At 37.0% G+C, this 20,993-nt stretch overlaps 3 protein-coding genes and 2 pseudogenes across 5 annotated transcripts; 1 reads left to right on the top strand and 4 right to left on the bottom strand.

The window, feature by feature from the left end:
• Positions 1 to 997: 997 nt before the first annotated feature.
• Positions 998 to 2,894, top strand: LOC111811801 (large ribosomal subunit protein uL6c). The gene is made up of 3 exons (XM_023698835.2): positions 998 to 1,158; positions 1,854 to 2,162; positions 2,446 to 2,894. The coding sequence occupies exons 1-3, from the start codon at positions 1,109 to 1,111 to the stop codon at positions 2,780 to 2,782; spliced, it is 696 nt and encodes a 231-aa protein (XP_023554603.2). The 5' UTR covers positions 998 to 1,108; the 3' UTR covers positions 2,783 to 2,894.
• A 474-nt stretch (positions 2,895 to 3,368) lies between these two features.
• On the bottom strand, positions 3,369 to 6,675 carry LOC111811685 (protein DETOXIFICATION 40). Its single transcript, XM_023698681.2, has 7 exons — positions 6,156 to 6,675; positions 4,649 to 5,280; positions 4,495 to 4,551; positions 4,177 to 4,415; positions 3,973 to 4,091; positions 3,804 to 3,890; positions 3,369 to 3,719 (listed from the first exon to the last, which is right to left on the bottom strand). Exons 1-7 carry the CDS (start codon positions 6,498 to 6,500, stop codon positions 3,660 to 3,662), a joined length of 1,539 nt encoding a protein of 512 aa, XP_023554449.2. The 5' UTR covers positions 6,501 to 6,675; the 3' UTR covers positions 3,369 to 3,659.
• Positions 6,676 to 8,860: 2,185 nt separating this feature from the next.
• Positions 8,861 to 11,139, bottom strand: LOC111811691 (protein DETOXIFICATION 40-like; annotated as a pseudogene). The gene is made up of 7 exons (XR_015411907.1): positions 10,760 to 11,139; positions 10,047 to 10,678; positions 9,900 to 9,956; positions 9,561 to 9,800; positions 9,366 to 9,484; positions 9,028 to 9,114; positions 8,861 to 8,926 (listed from the first exon to the last, which is right to left on the bottom strand). The product of XR_015411907.1 is annotated as a protein DETOXIFICATION 40-like (transcript).
• Positions 11,140 to 11,731: 592 nt separating this feature from the next.
• Positions 11,732 to 14,725, bottom strand: LOC111811680 (protein DETOXIFICATION 40-like; annotated as a pseudogene). Its single transcript, XR_015411891.1, has 7 exons — positions 14,322 to 14,725; positions 13,613 to 14,244; positions 12,728 to 12,784; positions 12,417 to 12,655; positions 12,235 to 12,353; positions 12,079 to 12,165; positions 11,732 to 11,962 (listed from the first exon to the last, which is right to left on the bottom strand). The product of XR_015411891.1 is annotated as a protein DETOXIFICATION 40-like (transcript).
• Positions 14,726 to 15,736: 1,011 nt separating this feature from the next.
• LOC111811687 (protein DETOXIFICATION 40) lies at positions 15,737 to 19,147 on the bottom strand. The gene is made up of 7 exons (XM_023698682.2): positions 18,698 to 19,147; positions 17,991 to 18,622; positions 16,786 to 16,842; positions 16,330 to 16,568; positions 16,135 to 16,253; positions 15,973 to 16,059; positions 15,737 to 15,874 (listed from the first exon to the last, which is right to left on the bottom strand). Exons 1-7 carry the CDS (start codon positions 19,028 to 19,030, stop codon positions 15,809 to 15,811), a joined length of 1,533 nt encoding a protein of 510 aa, XP_023554450.2. The 5' UTR covers positions 19,031 to 19,147; the 3' UTR covers positions 15,737 to 15,808.
• Between the last annotated feature and the right edge of the window lie 1,846 nt (positions 19,148 to 20,993).

The following is a 20,993-nucleotide window of genomic DNA, read 5'->3' as shown; positions in this document are numbered from 1 at the left end:
AAAGAAAATTTAAGAGTAAAACCATAATATTGCAAAATTTAGGGACTAATTGAAGATTAAAAAAAAAAAAAGTAAAAACATAATATTGAAAAATTTATGGACCAATGGAAGATTAAAGAAAATTTAAGAGTAAAACTATAATATTGAAAAGTTTAGGGCCAATACAAGATTAAAGAAAATTTAAGAGTAAAACTACAATATTGCAAAATTTAGGGATCAATTGAAGATTAAAGAAAATTTAAGAGTAAAACTATAATATTGCAAAATTTATGGACTAATTGAAGATTAAAGAAAGTTTAAGATTAAAACTATAATATTTCAAAATTTAGGGACCAATGGAAGATTAAAGAAAATTTAAGAGTAAAACCATAATATTGCAAAGTTTAGGGACCAATGAAAATTTAAAGAAAATTTAAGAATAAAACTATAATATTGCAAAATTTAGGGACCAATGAAAGATTAAAGAAAATTTAAGAGTAAAATCATAATATTGCAAAATGTTGGGACCAATTGAAGATTAAAGAAAATTTAAGAGTAAAACCGTAATATTTCAAAATTTAGGGACCAATGGAAGATTAAAGAAAATTTAAGAGCATAATCGTAATATTACAAAATTTAGGGACCAATTGAAGATTAAAGAAAATTTAAGAGTAAAACTATAATATTTTAAAATTTAGGGTCCAATTGAAGATTAAAGAAAATTTAAAAGTATAATCGTAATATTGGAAAATTTAGGGACGAATTGAAAATTATTGAAAATTCAAGAGCAAAACCATACAAAATATTGCAAAATTGAGGGGGTGTAATTGAGATTAAAGAAAATTTTGGGACCATTCAAAATTTTAGTGGACCAAAATTGCAAATTCGTTTTCTATAAAATAAAAAAAATCAAAATCAAAATGGGCCTCATTAGAGTCCACTAATCATACATACTACGGCCCAGTGTTTCTCACTGAAGCCCAAAAGTTCCAGTTCAGAATTCTGTCTGCACCTTATCCTTCTCGGCAACTCCTTGTCTGCAAGGCGCTGTGTCATCTTCTTCGGAATCGGACCCTGAAGGGGTCTCTCTCTCTCTCTCTCGTATTGGGTGTTCTATTGGCGACTGAAAATGGCGGTCTCTTCTACTCCGTGTCTCCATCATCGAAGTTTGATTGCTAAGTAAGTTTTTTCCTTTCTTGTCAATTTGAGAGTTTCTTGAAACTCATTGCTGATTAGAGGCGTGTCTTCCATTTTGATATAATCAGGAATTAGAAATATCTATAATTCGAGTTATTTCAAGTATACTTTTACGGGACCTTTGTGACGAACCGTGAATTTTCAATAATTCTACACACTAGTAGTAGTAGTAGTAATGCTGGTTTGCTATGCATCTGCATATGATTTGTTTTGCATTAGGGGATCCAGAGATGAATTTTGAGCTCGCTTGTAGATGAAATTTATAGGTCATTCCGGCTTACTTATTGCAACCTAGTATTTCAATAATGGAAGTTAAGTGAAGAGTTAATCATCTATGGAGATTATCTTAATCAATATAAAAAAGGGGAAGACTGCCTTCTCCTTTAGGGAACAAGCTTAACAGTTTGGTTGGATAGATCTTCATGATAAGGTGAAAGATTCAATATGGAGTTGTCTTATTGATTACGAAAGAAGCCAGCAATTAACACCAATTCTTAGTGGGAGGACGAAGTGAGGGAAAAGAATTCTGAAAGGCACCAGGAACTAGCTGATCTAATTTTTAGGTTAACTATGCATTTTCTCAGTCTATACTTTCCCTAAGTTGTTGCAGTAAACTAAGAGCATTAACAGAGCACAAACATTCTACAATTTTAACCATTTTCGTCGTTGTGGCTCAGCAATTTTCGGTCTACATTTTTGGGAGAGAAAAATGGATTCACCATTTCTACAATGCCTGTAAGTCATACTGGTATCTTGAGGAAGACTATAGAATGCAAGGAATCACGAATTGGCAAGCAACCAATTCAAGTGCCATCCAATGTAAACATCACATTGCAGGGTCAGGATTTGAAAGTTAAGGGTCCTTTGGGAGAACTCTCAATTCTTTATCCACGAGAAGTGAAGATTGAGAGGGAAGATTCTGGGATCCTAAGGGTTAAGAAGGCACTGGAGACAAGAAGAGCCAACCAAATGCATGGCCTTTTCAGGTAAGCTCATCATGGATTTTATTTTACAATCACAGAAACCAATCAGTTTAATCTCAGTTTACTCTTCTAAAACATTTAGATTTTGTTTCTCTTCCTCTTAAGTTTTAGTTTACATGGGTTACTTGTTTTTATGTGGCTCTTCAAATTCTGAACCCCAAGATGAGTTCATGTTATGAATGCAAACAACCAGCAATTGTCCTTCTTTTGAAATCCAGATGAATGGTCCCTGATGGAAAAGGAGTTAACGTAATTGTGTCATGAGTATTTAAATTGATTTCCTCAGGACCCTTACGGACAATATGGTGGTAGGAGTGTCAAAGGGGTTTGAAAAGAAACTTCAATTGGTCGGTGTTGGTTATCGAGCGATGCTAGAAGGAAAAGACTTGGTATTAAATCTTGGGTTCTCTCATCCTGTTAGAATGGCCATTCCTGAAGGACTTCAAGTAAAGGTGGAAGAAAACACCAGAATTACAGTCAGTGGATATGATAAATGTGCCATTGGTCAGTTTGCTGCTTCCATTAGACAATGGAGGCCCCCAGAACCGTATAAGGGTAAAGGAGTGAAATATGCTGATGAAATTGTTAGAAGAAAGGAGGGGAAAGCAGGGAAGAAGAAGTGATGGTTCATAATGCATTGTTGGTTTTTCTCTGTTTTTGAAACATTTGCTTGTTTCTTTTAGTATCAGAAAGGATTATTGGCAACATACTTTATGAGAGTTCTTTTTTTACCTCCTTCCTTTTCTTGATAATTTTTTGGTTCAATATCATCATTAGTTCCACCACATTTTTATCAGTTGGGTAAATGGCACTAACTCGAAAAAGATACCAAATAAGGTGCTTTAATCATGCCACAAAGATTGATGACAAGATTCTTGTTTAGATTTAAAGAGCTTTTGTTGTATTTTTTAAGTTTTAGAGAATTGTCTTTGAACTAGTGGCTATTATGATATTGATGAACACGAAGTTACAATAATTCAATTAACTACAGGTTATTATAAGGTTTATTTTTGAAGTTATAAATAGTCACTCATGTTGTTCCTTTAGTACGAATGTCCTTTGTTCCTTGACATTTTTTGTGTTTAGATTTGCATGTTAAAATAATTCAAGTAGTCTTGATCACGAGTTTTCTTTACTCTTGATCATCAAAGTAATTCGTTTCTAAACTTTCCCCTTGGTTGATTCCTTGTCGTTTTTGGGGCTCTTGAGTAATTTAAATCTAAAGGTATTATTCTTCTAAAGTTTCATAACACTCTAATACCAAACAAAATCGAAGAACCACTAAGGAACACACTCGGAGTAAGGAAAACAATATTTTGAATGAGAAGAGAAGATAGTCAAGGAGAAGAAGCTCATATTGACTCATATTCTCTGAACAGACCCTTGTTTTCGTCCTCAAACACCTAAGCTCTAAAAGACATCAATTAAAACTAAAGAAACTCTAAAAGACTGCCTGCCTGCCTGCCTGCCTTGCCTTGCCTGCCTGCCTGCCTGCCTGGCCTACTCAACAAATCGCTTACTGTCATCCCACTTGCTCAATCTTTTCATTGCTTCTTCCACCTGCAACCAAATTCATTTCAAACCTTCTGTTACTCTCCAGCACTACTTTTATAATTACCTTTCATCATCGTATATTATCTTTACCTCTTTATTCCAATCTGTTCGCCATGTCACCCACACCAAAATTATGGTCTGCATCAAAGTTCCACCCATCAACCCTACCCATATACCCTGCACATGTATTCATTACACGTTAACATAAACAAAGCTTCCTGATACAAATTAACCCAACCAAAACGGAATGTTGCAATACCTTGGCGCCAAAATTGAAATAGAAGCCGAGGAGGGCACCCAAGGGTACTCCAACAACGTAATAAGACCCAACGTTTACATAGGCGACGAACGATTGCCACCCGCATCCAACCGCCACACCTTTACAGATCAAATCATAACAATCAATGGCTAGTTTCATTAAAATCAACAATCAATCTAAGCTTTTGAAGTTCAATTTAATTACCAGTTAAGATGGGCTGTACTCCGTTTAGGAGAAGGGTGAGGGCGAGAAGTGGGCAAAGATCAGAGACCGCAGCGGCAACCGTGGCGCCTCCGGTAAAGGCGTAGCTAATGACGTCTCGCAGTGCAAGTACAGCTACAGCACAGATTGCAGAGACGATGGTGGAGATGGCAACAACCACCACCACAGAAAATGCTGCGGCTTTTGGATTCCCACCTCCCAGTTCGTTGCTCACTCTCACACTGCAAACCAACGCGTGGAGAAATTATAGATACAGCAAAATCAATACAAAATATGTTCAAAAAGGAGCTTCAAACACACCTGGCAGCAGCATTAAGGCCAACCGACATCATGTAAACGCATCCATATATTGTCATACTGCAAAATCACAGCACGACTATAATTACTCAAAACTCTATCCCCAATTCTGAGATGAACTTAATGGTTAAAAATTTCAGGAAAAAAAGAAAAATACCAAATGGAAAGGGAGTCGAGAGCAAGCTCAGGGTTCTCGAGCAACCCAGCAAGCAAAACCAGAATCTGGAAGTACCAAGTTTCCAAACAGAGCATCACCGCCGACGCCGCCGACAATTTAAAGAATCCGAACAACCCAGAAAACGCCTGCACGTTGAACCCTCGCCATGTCTTCTTACAATTACTGCTCTTAAGTATGTAAACAAATTGGCCCACCACAATAATCCACCACGACAAACTCAGCACCAGCGACACCCCCAACAAGCCCAGCCCCATTTTATACGCAGCCAACCAGCTGAGAAGAATGTGCACTACGAGCGTCCCCGCCGATATGAAAGCGCTCGGAAACACAATGCTCTGAGCCTGAAGAAACTTCTGGATTGGGAAATTGATGGAGTAGGCGAAGATTTGAGGAATCAGACCATACACGAATATTTCAGCTGCGGAAGCAATATCTTTGGATTCACCCAGAAAGATTAGGAGGGGCTTGCAGAAGACGTAAGGGATTGTTAACAAAACGCCCGTGAAAGTTAGCAATATTGCTGATCTCTGCAAATAAATGCCAAGCATATCGTATTTCTCTGCACCGTATGCTTGTCCGCATAGAGTCTCCACCGCACTTCCCATCCCCAACTGTTTCATATATAGAAGTTCATAAAAATCATAACTTTAACAATCGCATTAAATGCCACCCATTGTTAAGATATGACACCCAATTTCATGGGGGGCATTCCACAATGGACATATAGGTCTAAATAATTAAATTTTTAATGTTACAACATACTTCAACCATACAAAGATAGGTGGTATAAATATATAAATTTACACTCATTTTCTATTAAAATATAACCTTACACCCGGTTTGGGCTGGTCCAAGCTTTTGTTCTTGCTTATAAACCCATGATTATTTCCTTAACTAGTCCAAATGGGACTTACTCCCAACAATTCTCACCTAAACAAAGTATACCATGTTGAGGATGATTGGGAGTCAGTCACACATTGATTAATTTAGTGAAAGATCATGGGTTTATAAGTGACGAATACTATCTCCATTGGTACGAGGGCTTTTGAGGAGCCCAAAGCAAAGAGAGCTTATGCTCAAAGTGGACAATATCATAACATTGTGGAGAGTCGTGATTCCTAACATGGTATCAAAGCCATACCCTAAACTTAGCCATGTCGAGCCTTGATTAAGGGAAGGATTGGAGGATTATTAGAAGTGAGTCCCACATTAGTTAATTTAGATGAAGATCGTGGATTTATAAGTGAGGAAACTATCTCCATTCGTACGAGGGCTCAAGGAAGCCAAAGCATAGAGTCTCTCTTGAAGCCTATGGAGCCATCAAAAGGCCTACACTTAGTTGAGGCTCCACTCCGTTCTTTGGAGTCTCAAGAAACCTTTTTTGATGCCTTTTGGGGGGAAAAAAAGAAAGAAGAACATTGTAAGACCATGTTTTCATGCTGTAATGATGCTGAAGAAACTAAAAAATGAGAGACGGATGAAATACCATGAGACCGTAGGCGAAAACTTGGATACCATTGTTGCCAAGAGAGGAAGCTGCGAGCTCAAGGTTGCCAAGGTGGCCGGCAAAGATCTGTGTGGAGGTGGACATGGCATAGTTAATCATATACACGAAAACCGCCGGAGCAGCTAAGTACAGCAGAAGCTTAATCTCGATCCAAGTAGCTCGAGTGTAACGCTCCACCACTGGCATCTCCGTGTCCGACAATATCCTCTCCAGCTCGTCACTAATTTCGTGCTTATTCGAACACAGTGACTGAGACGACAACAATGCCGCCGCCGCCGGCTGCAGCAACGCTTGACGAACATCGTCATCAGAGATGGATTCCATCTTTACTCCCAACCTGAAAGGGGTTTGTTTTGTTGTCCCCGGGCACCCTTGTTCGTTGTTGCCCAAGTATTTGTAGCGGCGGAGGCCCTCTGTTTTAACTTCTCTCGCCCAAGAACCAAGGTCAGCTAAGAGCCTTCCGGGTAACAGCGAGAGCTGGCCGATTGTCCGCCACTTATATTACTTTTTACTGCGCCAAACAGATGGTTAAACTATATAAAAAATAGCTCCTTAAATTTTAATATTTATGAATTAATTTGGCTATTTTTGGGCAAGCAAATATTTTGAATTAAAAATTTGTAGTACCTGTTGGATGATGGAAGTCCCACATCGACTAATTTAGGGAATGATCATGGGTTTATAAGTGAGGAATGTTAACTCCATTGGTATGAGGCCTTTTGGGGAAGCCCAAAGCAAAGCCATGAGAGCTTATGCTCAAAGTGGACAATATCATACCATTGTGGAGAGTCGTGTTCGTCTAACATGGTATCAGAGCCATGCCCTAAACTTAGTCGTGCCAATAAATTGGTAAATCCTCAAATCCTCAAATATCGAACAAAGAACTCCTAAAGAAAAGGAGTCAAGCCCCTCCTCGAAGGCAGTCAAAAATGACTAAGACTCCAAAGGAGTCGAGCCTCGATTAAGGGGAGGCGCACTTTGTTCGAGGGGAGGTGTTGGATGATGGAAGTCCCACATCGACTAATTTAGGGAATGATCATGGGTTTATAAGTGAGGAATGTTAACTCCATTGGTATGAGGCCTTTTGGGGAAGCCCAAAGCAAAGCCATGAGAGCTTATGCTCAAAGTGGACAATATCATACCATTGTGGAGAGTCGTGTTCGTCTAACAGTACCAACTCCTAATCAAAATTGGTGTATTCAAATTTGAAGTCCGAGTCCACCCCGCGGTAGTTTTCACGATTTACTTTTACCCCACCGTAAAAAGCCGTTCAGCCACAGTATTGACGTGGGAATGAAGACACTAAATTATTTTATTCTTAATCCTGCCCTTACCTACCACCGGGCAATTATTGTATTCTTTTGCTAACCGCTCTAAATTTTAAATATCGCTCCAATATATTACATTTTTATTTTCGATTAAATGGAATATTAGCTGATATATTATTTTTTTTATAAATTTAATATCAGTCGTTAAAACATATAAGCTATAAAATTTATATATATATATATATATATATATATATATATATATATATATATATATATATATATGCTGAATTTATGGGGTTTAAAAAAAATAATAATTAAGAGATAAAAGGAAATAAATATATGTTTTTTTATATCATAAGCTTTCCTTTTCATTCAACCTACCCACATCACGTTTTCCAGCACTTAAAGATAAGCTGATCAGTCATCAATAGCGACAAAAAATAATTACTACTATTAGTTAATTAATTGAAAAAATCTCTATTTTCTCGTTCCCACGTGAGAATTCCTTTCATTTATATATTAAATATTTATATTTTAGACACAATTGTATAGCGGCCACGTGGGGTCACATGGTAAAGTTGTTTTGTGCGTGATCCAACTTTTAGGGGATTGAAAAACAAATAATAATAAAAATAATAATAAAAATCTATTAGGAGGGGGGGGGGGGGGGGGGGGGGGGGGGGGGGGAGTTTGAAGAATCTCGTCCATTCCTGCCAGCTACCACAACCTCCACCGTTCAATTCCTTACAATCATATTTTACTTGATGGGTACCCCCATTTCTTTCACTCCCATCACATATTATTATTTGACGACCAAAATATTAAAAATAACATACCTCATGTTATGATATTTATGTATTTTTATTATAATTTGGCCACCAAAATATTAGTAACCACCAGTGATATTTGTCAATTCTGAATATAAATTCTTATGATTTTTTTTTTTTTTTTATCCAGGATCTTCCTCTCGGCTAGGGTAGAACTACTTATTTCAATAATTTTCAACACAAAATTTAAAAAAAAAAAATTGGCATTGGCTAATTAAAAAGAAGATACCCATTTAATAATTTGTGAAATTGGGGAGGTGAAAACCAATTTGGAGATTCTCCATCTAGACGAGGAATGCAAAAAAAATATATATATATATATATATATATATATATATATATATATATATATATATATATATATATATATATATATATATATAGTAGAGATTTTTAGATAATGAAATTGAAAGACGAAAATAATGTTGAATTATATTTTAAATTGTTTCATACTTCTTTCTAAATATATTATTTTCTACTTCTTTTGTGGGCCATGGAGTAACAATTTTAATAAGAAATCATATTATTTTAAAATTAATTTCTACATTCAAGATGTGATCTCTTAAATTATTGGACTGTAAAGAAATCAATTCTTCAAAATAATTTGGTTCTTGTCATCCCACTTGTTTAATCTTTTAGCTGCTTCATCCACCTGCAATTTCATAAAAATTTAGTTAATTTTCTTGGGTTAAATTAAATAAAGCATGATAAGCATTCCTAATTTAATTTTCATGATATATATATCATGCTTACCTCTTTAATCCAATCGGTTCGAAATATGAGCCATATTAGAAGGACTATCTGCACAAAGGTTCCACCGATCATGCCCACCCATATACCCTGCACACAATCACTCAATTACACCCTAATAAAATGGTTGAGGATCAAGGATTATTGGAAGTGAGTCCCACATTGGTTAATTTAGTGGAAGATTGTGGGTTTATAAGTGAGGAATACTATCTTCTTTCGTATGAGGCCTTTTGGGAAGCCCAACCCAAAACAAAGTCACGACAGCCCCCTTATACTCAAGGTGGACAATATCATGCCCCCAAAACAAAGTCACGACAGCCACGTTTACCTTGAATACGTACCTTGACACCAAGTTTGAAATAGAAACCAAGGAAGGCACCCAACGGAACTCCGACCACATAAAAGCAACCCACGTTTACATAGGCCACGAAGGCTTGCCACCCGCACCCAACCGCCACGCCTTCGCAAAACCAAAATAAATGAACATGAATTATATGTGTGGAATTGAGGGAGGTGAGTGAAAATTGAAGTAGTACCAGATAACACAGGCTGGATTCCTTTGAGGAGGGAGGGTGAGGGCGAGAAGTGGACAGAGATCAGACACCACGGCCGCCACGACGGGGCCTTCTGTAAAGGTGTAGCTGATGACATCGCGAAGTGCGAGTACAACTACAGCCCAGAATACAGATATGATGAACACAATGGCTGTCACCACCACCACACAAAATGCTGCCGATTTCGGATGTCTGCTTCCCAGTTCGTTGCTCACTCTCACACTTCAAAAACAACCACCACTATGTTGAGTCCCACATCGACACATTTAGAAAATCATAATGAGTTTAAGTAAGGAATAATTTTCATTGGTATAAAATTACCTTACGGCAGCACTGAAGCCGACTGAAATCATGAAAATCCATTCAGATAAAGTCATGCTGTAAAACCAAAATATTAAAATTGAAAATTAATCAAATAATCATTCATTAGCGTAGCCAATGAAAACTGCACAGAATTGCATGTAATACCAAATGGAAAGGGAGTCGAGGGCAAGCTCAGGGTTTTCAAGCAATCCAGCAAGCAATACCATAATCGGAAAATACCAAATCTCCAAGCACTGCATCGCCGCCGACGCCAGCGACAGCTTGAAGTATCCCGACAACCCCGAAAACGCCTTCGTGCTAAACCCTATCCATGTGGCTTGACACTTGTCGCTCTTAATTATGTACACAAATTGGGCGACCACTATTATCCACCAAGAGAAGCTGAGCACCAACGACGCTCCAAACAGGCCTAACCCAATTTTATAGGCAACCACCCAACTCAGCAGCACGTGCACCACCAGCGTCCCAGCCGATATACATACGCTGGGAAATACTATGCTTTGAGCCTGAAGAAACTTCTGGAATGGGAAGTTTATAGCGTAGGCGAAGAGTTGAGGGATCAGACCGTACACGAAAGCTGCAGCTGCTGAAGCAATATCCTTGGGTTCACCCACAAAGATTAAGATGGGCTTGCAAAACATATAAAAAATTGTTAAGAGTACGCCCGTTAGTGTCAACAATATGGCTGATCTCTGTAAGTAAATGCCAAGCATTGCGTACTTCTCCGCACCATATGCTTGCCCACATAGAGTTTCGATCGCGCTTCCCATCCCCATCTGTCATCAATTCTTTGCTTATAAATCCATGATCATTTTCTAAATTAATCAATGTGTAAAAACTATATATATAATTAATACCATGAGACCGTATGCGAAAATTTGAATGCCATTGTTGCCGAGAGAGGAAGCGGCAAGCTCGAGGTTGCCAAGGTGGCCGGATAAGATCTGTGTAGACATGGAGAGGAGGTTGTTAATGACGAACACCAAAATGGCCGGAGCTGCCAAGTGGGACATAAGCTTCATCTCTGTCCAAGTAGCTCGACTGTAACGCTGGACGGCACTCAACTTGGTGTCCGATAATATCTTCTCCAGTTCGTCACTAGTTTCGTGCTCATTCGAAAATAGTGACGGAGACGACAACAACGCCGCCGTCGCCGGCAGCAGCGGTTGATGATGATTGTCTGCAGCAGTTGATCCCATCTTCGAGCCCTCCTGAACACGATTTTTGTTTTCAAATTTCTTATTTTTGGCGAGGACCGTAAAGCACCACAGAAATCACACCAACAAGTCCATACTATATAACAATGTATAGCACTCATCTCTCCGCGAGTTAACGACAACTACATTAATTGTCTAAACATGGTTTATAAAAATTTTAAATTCATATTTTTAGTTTCCAATTTATAATTCTGATCATACTATTTTGTTGATTTAATTATTATTATTATTTTTTTTTTAATACACTACTAAATTTCATTTTTCTTTTCAATTTGTATAATTATGATGAGAAATTCTGAAAGTAGACAATATCATACAATTATAGAGCTCAAGCTTCAAATAAAGGGTACTATTGTGGAGCTGAAGTGTCAAACAGAGAGTGTACTTAGTCCGAGGGCTTCAAAGAAGAAGTGGACCCTCTATTATGGGAAGGTTGTTCGAGAGCTCTAGAAACTGAGGTCTCTAAGGTGCATTTGGTTTGAGTGAAAGATTATTATTATGAGTAATCCCACATTAGTTAATTAAGAGAAAGATTACGAATTTAAAGGAGTTTTGAGTGAAAGATTATTGTTAGGAGTAATCCCACATTAGTTAATTAAGAGAAAGATGACGAAATTAAAGGAGTGTCGAGCATTCATATATAAATAAAAAACAATATCGTCCTACAAATAGAGATCCGTAGTTCTTAACAGACTAGCATCGGAGGCCTTGGAGATGCTCTACTACAAACCAACAGAAGATTTAAAATGCCAGAATAACTTGCTGTCTTCGTATTGATTCAAAGATTCAGATCGATTCCTGTCATTCCAGTTGTTTGTTTAATCTTTTGGCAGCTTCTTCCACCTGCATTTTCATTATTATTTAATTAATAATCTCCCTCCTAAAATTATTTCTGAAAATATGTATTCTAAATGCTACAGAAAAGAACAAAACAAGTGTTCATATCCATATTTTCTTACCTGATTATTCCAATCCAACCGACATGTCGTCCATATCAAAATGGCCGTCTGCACCAAAGTCCCACCTAGCATTCCCAACCATATACCCTAAACAATGCACATAATTAGCCACTAAATTCTATAAACTCCCAACTAATAAAATCAAGAATTGTGTACCTTAGCCCCAAATTTGAAATAGAAACCCAGGAGAGCACCCAAGGGAACTCCGACCACATAATAGCCACCGACGTTTACAAAGGCGACGAACGCTTGCCAGCCACACCCGATCGCCACGCCTTCGCAAAATCAAATAATATTGAATAAATGCTAATTTATAAACACCAAGTTGCGGAAATTACCGGATAAGATGGGTTGGATTCCGTTGAGGAGGAGGGTGAGAGCAAGAATTGGGCAGAGATCGGAGACGGCGGCGGCCACGGCAGAGCCATCTGTAAAGGCGTAGCTGATGACATTGCGAAGTGCGAGGACAGCTATAGCACACATTATGGAGATGATGATGGAGATGGTAGTCACCACCGCTGCAGAAAAGGCTGCAGATTTCGGATGCCTGCTTCCCAGTTCGTTGCTCACTCTCACACTGCTTGCAATACAATGCATCAAATGTAGTTTTTGGTTCGTTTCATTTTTGTTTCGTATTATAAAAACTTACCTAGTTGCAACGGCTAAGCCGACGTAAATCATGAATACCCATCCAGATATGGCCATGCTGCAAAACCCCACAACATAATTAAATTTATTGAAACAAGTACAAGTTAAATTGTTATAACTGAACTTCACACCACACTCACTCAGAAGCAGATATTATCTTCTTTAAGCTTTTTCTTCTTAACTTTCTCTCAAGATTTTTAAACCGTCTCTAAAAAAAGATTTTCACACTCTTATAACAATACTTTGTCCTCCTCTCCCATTGATATGGAATATGAGGTTTCCACAAGCTTATAAGAAATTTTCTCTCTCCAACGGATGTGTGATGTGAGGTTTCTTCCCATTTTTAACTGATGTAGGATCCGAGACTTTGGCACCTTTCTCCAACAATGTGTGATATGAGGTTTCCACACCCTTATATCTAATGTTTCATTTCCCTCTCTCCAACAGACGTGGGATCTCACAATCCACACTTGTAGGGGTCAGTGTCCTCACTAGCATACTAACAAGTATCTGGCTCTGATACCATTTGTAAATGTTGGATGATGAAAGTCCCACATCAGCTAATTTAAGAAATGATCATGGGTTTATAATCGAGGAATGTTATCTCCATTGGTACGAGACCTTTTGGGAAGCACAAAGCAAAGACACGAGAGCTTAAGCTCAAAGTGGACAATATCATACCATCGTGGAGAGTCGTGTTCATCTAATATTATCCTTTTTGAACTCTCTCGGGAACTTCTTCTCAACATTTTAAAATCCATCTACGAGAGAAGTTTGCCCACCCTAAATAATGTTCTTTTTTTTCTCCTCCAACAGATTTTTGGATCTGGATGCAAATTCAACTAAATTGGGCCAATTAAATCCTTATTTGTAGGAGGGAAATTACCAGATGGAAAGGGAGTCGAGAGTGAGCTCAGGGTTGTCGAGCAATCCAGCAAGCAGAACCAGAATCTGGAAATAGCAAGTTTCCAAGCAGAGCATCACCGCCGACGCAACGGACAACTTGAAGAATCCCAGCAACCCAGAGAAGGCTTGCGTGCTGAACCCTGTCCATGTCTCTTTACACCTGTCGCTCTTAACTACGTACACAAATTGGGCGACCAGTATAATCCACCACGACAAGCTCAGCACCAACGACACCTCCAACAGCCCCATCCCAATTTTATACACAACCACCCAACTCAGCAGCGCGTGTACCAACAGCATCGTGGCCGAGATGCAAGCGCTCGGAAACACTATGTTCTGAGTGTTGAGAAACTTGAGGATGGGGAAGTTCAACGCATAGGCGAAGATTTGCGGAATCAAACCGTACACGAAAGTTTCAGCTGCCGAAGCAATATCCTCTGGCTCACCAAGAAAGATAAGGATGGGCTTGCAGAAGATGTAAATTACCGTTAACAGAATGCCCGTTAGAGTTAGAATGATCATTGATTTCTGTAAGTAAATGCCAAGCATATGGTACTTCGCAGCACCGTTCGCTTGCCCACACAAAGTCTCCATAGCACTGGCCATCCCTAGCTGTTTTAATATACCCCAATTTCAAATTTCTCACAACAGTGAACTAAAAAGTGAGAAAAGGGGGGAAATGTAAATACCATGAGACCGTAGGCGAAGAGTTGAACGCCAGTGTTGCCGAGAGACGCGGCGGCGAGCTGGAGGTTTCCGAGATGCCCGGCGAACATCTGGGTGGACATGGACATGAGGTAGCTGATCATGTACACGAAAACCATGGGAGCAGCCAGGTACAAGAGAAGCTTCAACTCCATCCAAGTAGCTCGACTGTAACGCTGGACGACACTCAAACCATTGTCGTCCGACAATATCCTCTCCAGTTCGTCGCTTGTTACGGCATACACTGAGTGAGACGACGACAATGCCGCTGTGGACTGCTGTAGTTCCACCAACGGTTGTTGAACATCGTCTTGGAAAGCAGATCCCATCTTCTTCACTCCCAAACTGAAAGTTTTTTTTTTTTTTTTTTTTTTTCTCTCTTCTTTAAAAGTTGTAACAATAATTTTAAATTTTAAAAGGGTATTTTTTTTTTAATTTATTTAAAAAGATTAATGTTTCTGAGCTTGTTGTTTGTTGAGCGAGGTATCTGTGGCTGTTCTGTGTTCAACAAGGACGCAGCGAGCAGTGAGCTGCGATGGGGGCACCACCATACATACAAAAAGTACTTTTTACTTTTTTCCTTTTCTTTTTTAGTACCGCACGTTTTTTTAGTAGGTTTCTTTTAAAAAAATAAATTAATTTCATCCACTAATAAATTTACAATGGTATAATATTGTCACTTTCAACATAAGTTAGTATAATATTGTCCACTTTGAACATAAGTTCATGGTTTTGTTTTTTATTTTCTTAAGATACTGAAATCTATTCCTTACTTATAAGTTTATAATCAAATCCTTAATTAATCGACATGGGACTGTTCTCCCAACAATTCTACACTTATGTCTGACACAATATTTACCACTCAAAATAGTGAATAGGTTTGATCTAAAAATATTATTACTTAACTGAGGATACAGATTTAAGAATGAGAAAAATTATTCGGCTTGAAAGTTCTATCTTCATTAATATTCCATACAAGATACTGACTAATACCTAAAATATAAACTAACTAAATCTTAAGAATAAAATATACTGCTATTCAAATTTAACATATTTAAGATATATTTTCTAACTAATATATTCTTCGATAGTTTTTCTTGTCTCCCAAATGAACTACTTTTATCTGAATGACTATGTGAACCAATTTTTAAATATATTAAAAAATACATTAATTAAATTAAATTAAATACTAGTTCTAAAGTACGTGGAATAATGAGTTACCGAAATAATATTATTTTGATCTAAAATTTTGAAAACAAATACTTGGACCAACCAAACAAGAATTTCCACGTAAGCAATTGCATCTTTATTTCTAAATGGTAGGAATTGAAAATCTAGATGGCAGAATAAAAAAGAAAAAAGAAATATATATATATATATATATTTATATATTTATATATTTCTTTTTTTTCTTTTCTTTTTTTCTTTTCTTAAGAGAGTACCCGACCCGAAGGAATTGAACCCGCGAAATTTAACCCTTCAAAGTAGTTTGCGGGTTGTCTTCCCACTTGTTTAATCTTTTGACTGCTTCTTCCACCTTCAAAAGGTTATAAACAAAAATCAGATTTCAATTTACTATTATACCCTTTTTTAAAATTATAATTATGTTAATTAATTAATTAATTAATTAATTACCTCTTTATTCCAATCTGTTCGAAATGTGACCCATATCAAAATCATTGTCTGCATGCATGTTCCACCTATCATCCCCAGCCATATACCCTGCACAATTCATTCATTCCACCCTCTTAATCGATGTCGGAGAGTTTATGTTCTAAGTGAACAAATATATCGTACCTTTGCTCCTAGCTTGAAATAGAAACCGAGAAGGGCACCCAAGGGAACTCCGACGACATAATAGCAACCGACATTTACATAGGCGACGAAAGCTTGCCACCCGCACCCAACCGCCACGCCTTCCCAAAATCAAAATAAATGAACATGAATTATATGTGTGGAATTGAGGGAGGTGAGTGAAAATTGAAGTAGTACCAGATAACACAGGCTGGATTCCGTTGAGGAGGAGGGTGAGGGCGAGGAGTGGGCAGAGATCGGAGACGGCGGCCGCCACGACGGGGCCATCTGTAAAGACGTAGCTGATGACATTGCGAAGTGCGAGTATAATTACAGCACAGAATGCAGAGATGATGAAGGCAATGGCAGTCACCACCACCACGGAAAATGCTGCAGATTTTGGGTGCCTACTTCCCAGCTCGTTGCTAACTCTCACACTGCAACACAAAATTTGTGATATTTTGGACATCTTTATTGTAAAAATATATACTTAAAGGAGTTGAATTACGTATAAATTAGTGATATGTTAATGAGTTTTGATAAAAATCATGATTTTATATCGAGATAAGTTACGAAAACATCCCTTCAAAGAACACAAGAAATGATTAAAAACAGAAGAAATAAACATTAAAAAAAAATTTGAGAAAAAGTTACCTTGCGGCTGCATTGAAGCCGACTGAAATCATGAAAACCCATCCAGAAATGGTCGTGCTGTAAAACCAGAGCATAGTCAAATTAAATTAGATTAAATAATCAATATTTAAATGAAGGGTATAGAATTCGAAATAAATTAGTACCGATACTATATTCTAAAAAAAAAAATAAAAATAAAAAAATGGAAGAATAAGCCTAATTTTGAATAATTCCTTTAAATTTAATTTTAAAAAATAATTTGAAATTTGAATATTTAATTAAAATGGTAAAAGAAAAGGGTTCCGTATTTGGTAGCTGGCGCTGTTCTCGTTTCTTTATTATTTCCAATCAAATACTTCCAAGGTTTTTATATTTTAATTTTTTACACCTTGACAATTCTATTTCTATTTAATACTCATTTTTAAAAAATGACTCTTAACATATCTACACGATGACATGATATTGTACATTTTGAGCTTCTCAAAAGACTTCATCTCAATGGAATAGTATTCATCACTGTTAAACTCATGATCTTCACTAAATTAGTCCATGTAAAACTCGCTCCCAACAATGATCCTCAACAGACTCACCAATCAAACAATTCTATTTCTATTTAATACCCATTTTTAAAAAATGACTCTACTAGGAATAATGAGTCTCCATAATGATATGATATTGTGCACTTCTTGAAAGGCATCAACCAATGGAAATAGTATTTTTAGCTATTAAACTCATGATCTTCTACTAAATTAACCAACATGAGACTTGTTAGACGAACACGACTCTCCACAATGGTATGATATTGTCCACTTTGAGCATAAGCTCTCATGGCTTTGATTTGGACTTCCCCAAAAGGCCTCGTACCAATGGAGTTAGTATTCCTCAATTATAAACCCATGATCATTTACTAAGTTAGCCGAGGTGAGACTTCCATCATCCAACAAGACTCACTCCCAATAATAATTCTCAACCGAGTCACCCATCAAAATTTTTCCTTTTATTTGGTTATTAATCTAGTGTGAGGTCGGTAGGTCGAGAATAATAATAATAATAATAATAAAAAAAAAAAAAAAAAACTTGAATGAAATGAAAATTAATATCTATGTCCACCTATGAACGAGAACAATTTCGTGACTTAAAAGACACGGGTTTTTTTGTTTTTTCTTTATGATTCTTATCCTGAGTGAGAAGAAGATAATGAAAAGTGTGGAAGAGGAAAAAGGTACCAGATAGAAAGGGAGTTAAGAGCAAGCTCAGGATTGTCGAGAAGTCCAGCAAGCAACACCAAAATCTGGAAGTACCAAGTCTCCAAGCACAGCATCACCGCCGACGCCACCGACAGCTTAAAGAAACCCCCCAACCCCGAAAACGCCTTCGAGCTGAACCCTCTCCATGTCTCTTTACACTTTTCGCTTTTCACTATGTACACAAATTGCCCCACCACAATTATCCACCACGAAAAGCTCAAAACCAACGACACTCCCAACAGCCCCAGCCCAATTTTATAGGCAACCACCCAACTCAACACCACGTGCACCACCAGCGTCGCAGCCGATATGTACGCGCTCGGAAACACGATGCTCTGTGCCTGAAGAAACTTCTGGATTGGGAAGTTTATAGCGTATGCGAAGATTTGAGGAATCAATCCATACACGAAAATTTCAGCCGCCGATGCAATTTCCCTGGATTCACCCAGAAATATTAAAATGGGTTTACAGAATATATAGACAATCGTTAAAAGCACGCCCGTTAGCGTCAGTAATATGGCTGATCTCTGTAAATAAACGCCAAGCATATCGTATTTCTCGGCGCCGAACGCTTGCCCGCATAGAGTCTCCACTGCACTCCCCATCCCCAACTGTTTGGAAATTTTAATTTAGAAATTAATAACAATAACAATAATAATCTGAAATTGACATTAAAAACAGAATACCATGAGGCCGTAGGCGAAGATTTGAATGCCGTTGTTGCCGAGAGAGGAAGCGGCGAGTTCGAGGTTACCGAGGTGACCGGAGAAGATTTGGGTAGACATGGACATGAGGTAGTTAATCATGTAGACGAAAACCGCCGGAGCAGCCAAATAGAACATAAGCTTAAGCTCGATCCAAGTAGCTCGAGTGTATCGGTGGACGACAGGCATCTGAGTGTCGGATAATATGTTTTCGAGTTCGTCGTTGGTTTCCTGCTTGTCGGACAGCAACGGCGAATCGGGCGTCGGCTGCAGCATCGGTTCAAGAACATCGTCTTGAGTGGTAGCAGATCTCATCTTAGAACCTCTCTGTTTTTCTTTTCCTCTGCTCTGTCGACACTTAGAACGGTTTTTGCAGCGGCGGGGCCGCCTTTTTCTCTCTCCTCTCAATGCTTGATCTTACCTCTAATGGCTCCCTACTCCTATTTAAACTCGACCCTTGTCTGTATCTCATTATTATTTTTTTTATTTTTTTTTATTCGTAAAAAAAAAATTATAGATTTGGTCAATGTTTCTTTCTAAATTATTTGATAAAATAAAAAATGCAATAGCTTGTGAGTTCAAAATGAAATTGTCTTTTTTTTTTTTTTCTTTCCATTTTAATGATTAATATTTAGTCAAATCGAATCTGTCTCTTTTGCTTAGTAGTGATAAACAAATTGAAGTGATATTAATGTTAATAAGTTCATAAGAGCTGAATAATAATTATTATTATTATTATTTTATTGTGAAAGTGGGATTGGAACAAAAAAGAATTAATGAGTGAAGGCTCCATTGAAACCAAAAATGATTTTATGGAATTTAATACTACAATTATAGTAGAAGTTTTGGTCAATAATTTCATTCAATATATATCACGATATCCAAAAATGATCATAATCAGCAAATTTTGGCATTCATAAAACACTTGTTAGCTACTTAAAATGAACATAAACAAATACAATAATTAAGTAAAGTTTATAATTTTTTTTAACTTCGAAATTATTGAACCATTTATATATTTATTGTTGGATGATGAAAGTCCCACATCGACTAACATTTATATGGTCGTTAAACTTATATAACCTATACAAATAATTGTCCTCGTAAACCCTAATATAATGTATTTGCTTAAATGACGGTGAAAATAAAATAGATAAATTAATATCCTTAAACTTTCAAAAAATTTAATAATACATTTAAATATTTTAAGCAAGTCTAGAAAAATATTTTTTCTAACGACCATAAATTTTTATATATTTAAAGTCACTACTAACATCTCATGTTTTTAGAATATACCTCTTAAAAGAAAATTTCATCTCTAATATAAATGTCGAAAACATTTAAAATATCATATTCTCTAGAAAATACAGCCATGAATGATAATAATTTTATTTATATTAAGACAAACGTCATGCAATCATCATACTCATCATATCATCATAAAGTGCATCAAGCATATTAAGTACGTCATATATTACATACATAATCAAGCATTATAACTCATACGTCATCATATGCACATACATCATCATATATAAGTATACGGCATCATACGATATAGCTCATACATTATAAATTGTAATTCATACAAGTTATAGTTTATTCTATCGGTCACTTCTTTAGGTGGCCTTAGCTAAAGTTCTATCTAGCTACTTATAGGATGGTTAAACGGTAAGGCCATGATGTGAGGAGAATGGTAGCATGGCCCACTCATGTCATTATAACCATACCTTTAATTAATGTGTCCGATATTATTCGTAGTTGCATTTTAATTTAATAGATCCTTCAAGATAATTTATTAAAACGATGGTGGTAATATTCAAAGCGGCTTGTCTAAAAAATATAAAATAAAATAGAATAAGTACGTCGAGGCCAACTTGAACACGTCAGAGGAAAACAAATCTGATTAACTCAATGAAATTGAATAAGGGCCGTTGGATTGAATTTAATTCAAGCCCTTCATTGGCTCATATCACGGAGTCTATATCTTATCGCTTCCACAACCCAAAAATAGCCAACCAAAATCATTTTAAATTATTTATTTATTGCAATATTTCCAAATTTTTATATCATTGCTGACTGGATGTTTTGCAACTATGCAACTAAAAAAATTAAGTGTTTAATAATAATTTTTTTAAAAAAAATTGTTTCCTTCCCCATCACATGTGATTGAAAATGTAAACAAAATAATAGATACACAGAGGATTGAAAATATCTCAAATATGTGTCGGCTCTCCATTGCACCTAAGCCTTGTGGCCTATATGTACTATCATGTGA

The sequence above is a fragment of the Cucurbita pepo genome, chromosome 15 (genome assembly GCF_057944985.1).
Source record: "Cucurbita pepo subsp. pepo isolate OVF chromosome 15, ASM5794498v1, whole genome shotgun sequence".
In the NCBI taxonomy this organism is placed as follows: Eukaryota; Viridiplantae; Streptophyta; class Magnoliopsida; order Cucurbitales; family Cucurbitaceae; genus Cucurbita; species Cucurbita pepo.
The sequence above is the reverse complement of the archived record's forward strand: the minus strand, read 5'-3'. Positions and strand labels throughout refer to the sequence as shown.

Coding starts and splice junctions, on each gene's coding strand:
- LOC111811801 (XM_023698835.2), top strand. CDS start 1,109: ATGGCGGTCTCTTCTACTCCGTGTCTCCATCATCGAAGTTTGATTGCT. Junction 1,159..1,853: donor CATCGAAGTTTGATTGCTAA/GTAAGTTTTTTC, acceptor GTTGTGGCTCAG/CAATTTTCGGTCTACATTTT. Junction 2,163..2,445: donor CAAATGCATGGCCTTTTCAG/GTAAGCTCATCA, acceptor TGATTTCCTCAG/GACCCTTACGGACAATATGG.
- LOC111811685 (XM_023698681.2), bottom strand. CDS start 6,500: ATGGAATCCATCTCTGATGACGATGTTCGTCAAGCGTTGCTGCAGCCG. Junction 4,416..4,494: donor GGCCTTAATGCTGCTGCCAG/GTGTGTTTGAAG, acceptor GTTGGTTTGCAG/TGTGAGAGTGAGCAACGAAC. Junction 4,092..4,176: donor AGTACAGCCCATCTTAACTG/GTAATTAAATTG, acceptor TGATCTGTAAAG/GTGTGGCGGTTGGATGCGGG.
- LOC111811687 (XM_023698682.2), bottom strand. CDS start 19,030: ATGAGATCTGCTACCACTCAAGACGATGTTCTTGAACCGATGCTGCAG. Junction 16,843..17,990: donor CTTAACTCCCTTTCTATCTG/GTACCTTTTTCC, acceptor CTGGTTTTACAG/CACGACCATTTCTGGATGGG. Junction 16,060..16,134: donor ATTTCAAGCTAGGAGCAAAG/GTACGATATATT, acceptor TGAATTGTGCAG/GGTATATGGCTGGGGATGAT.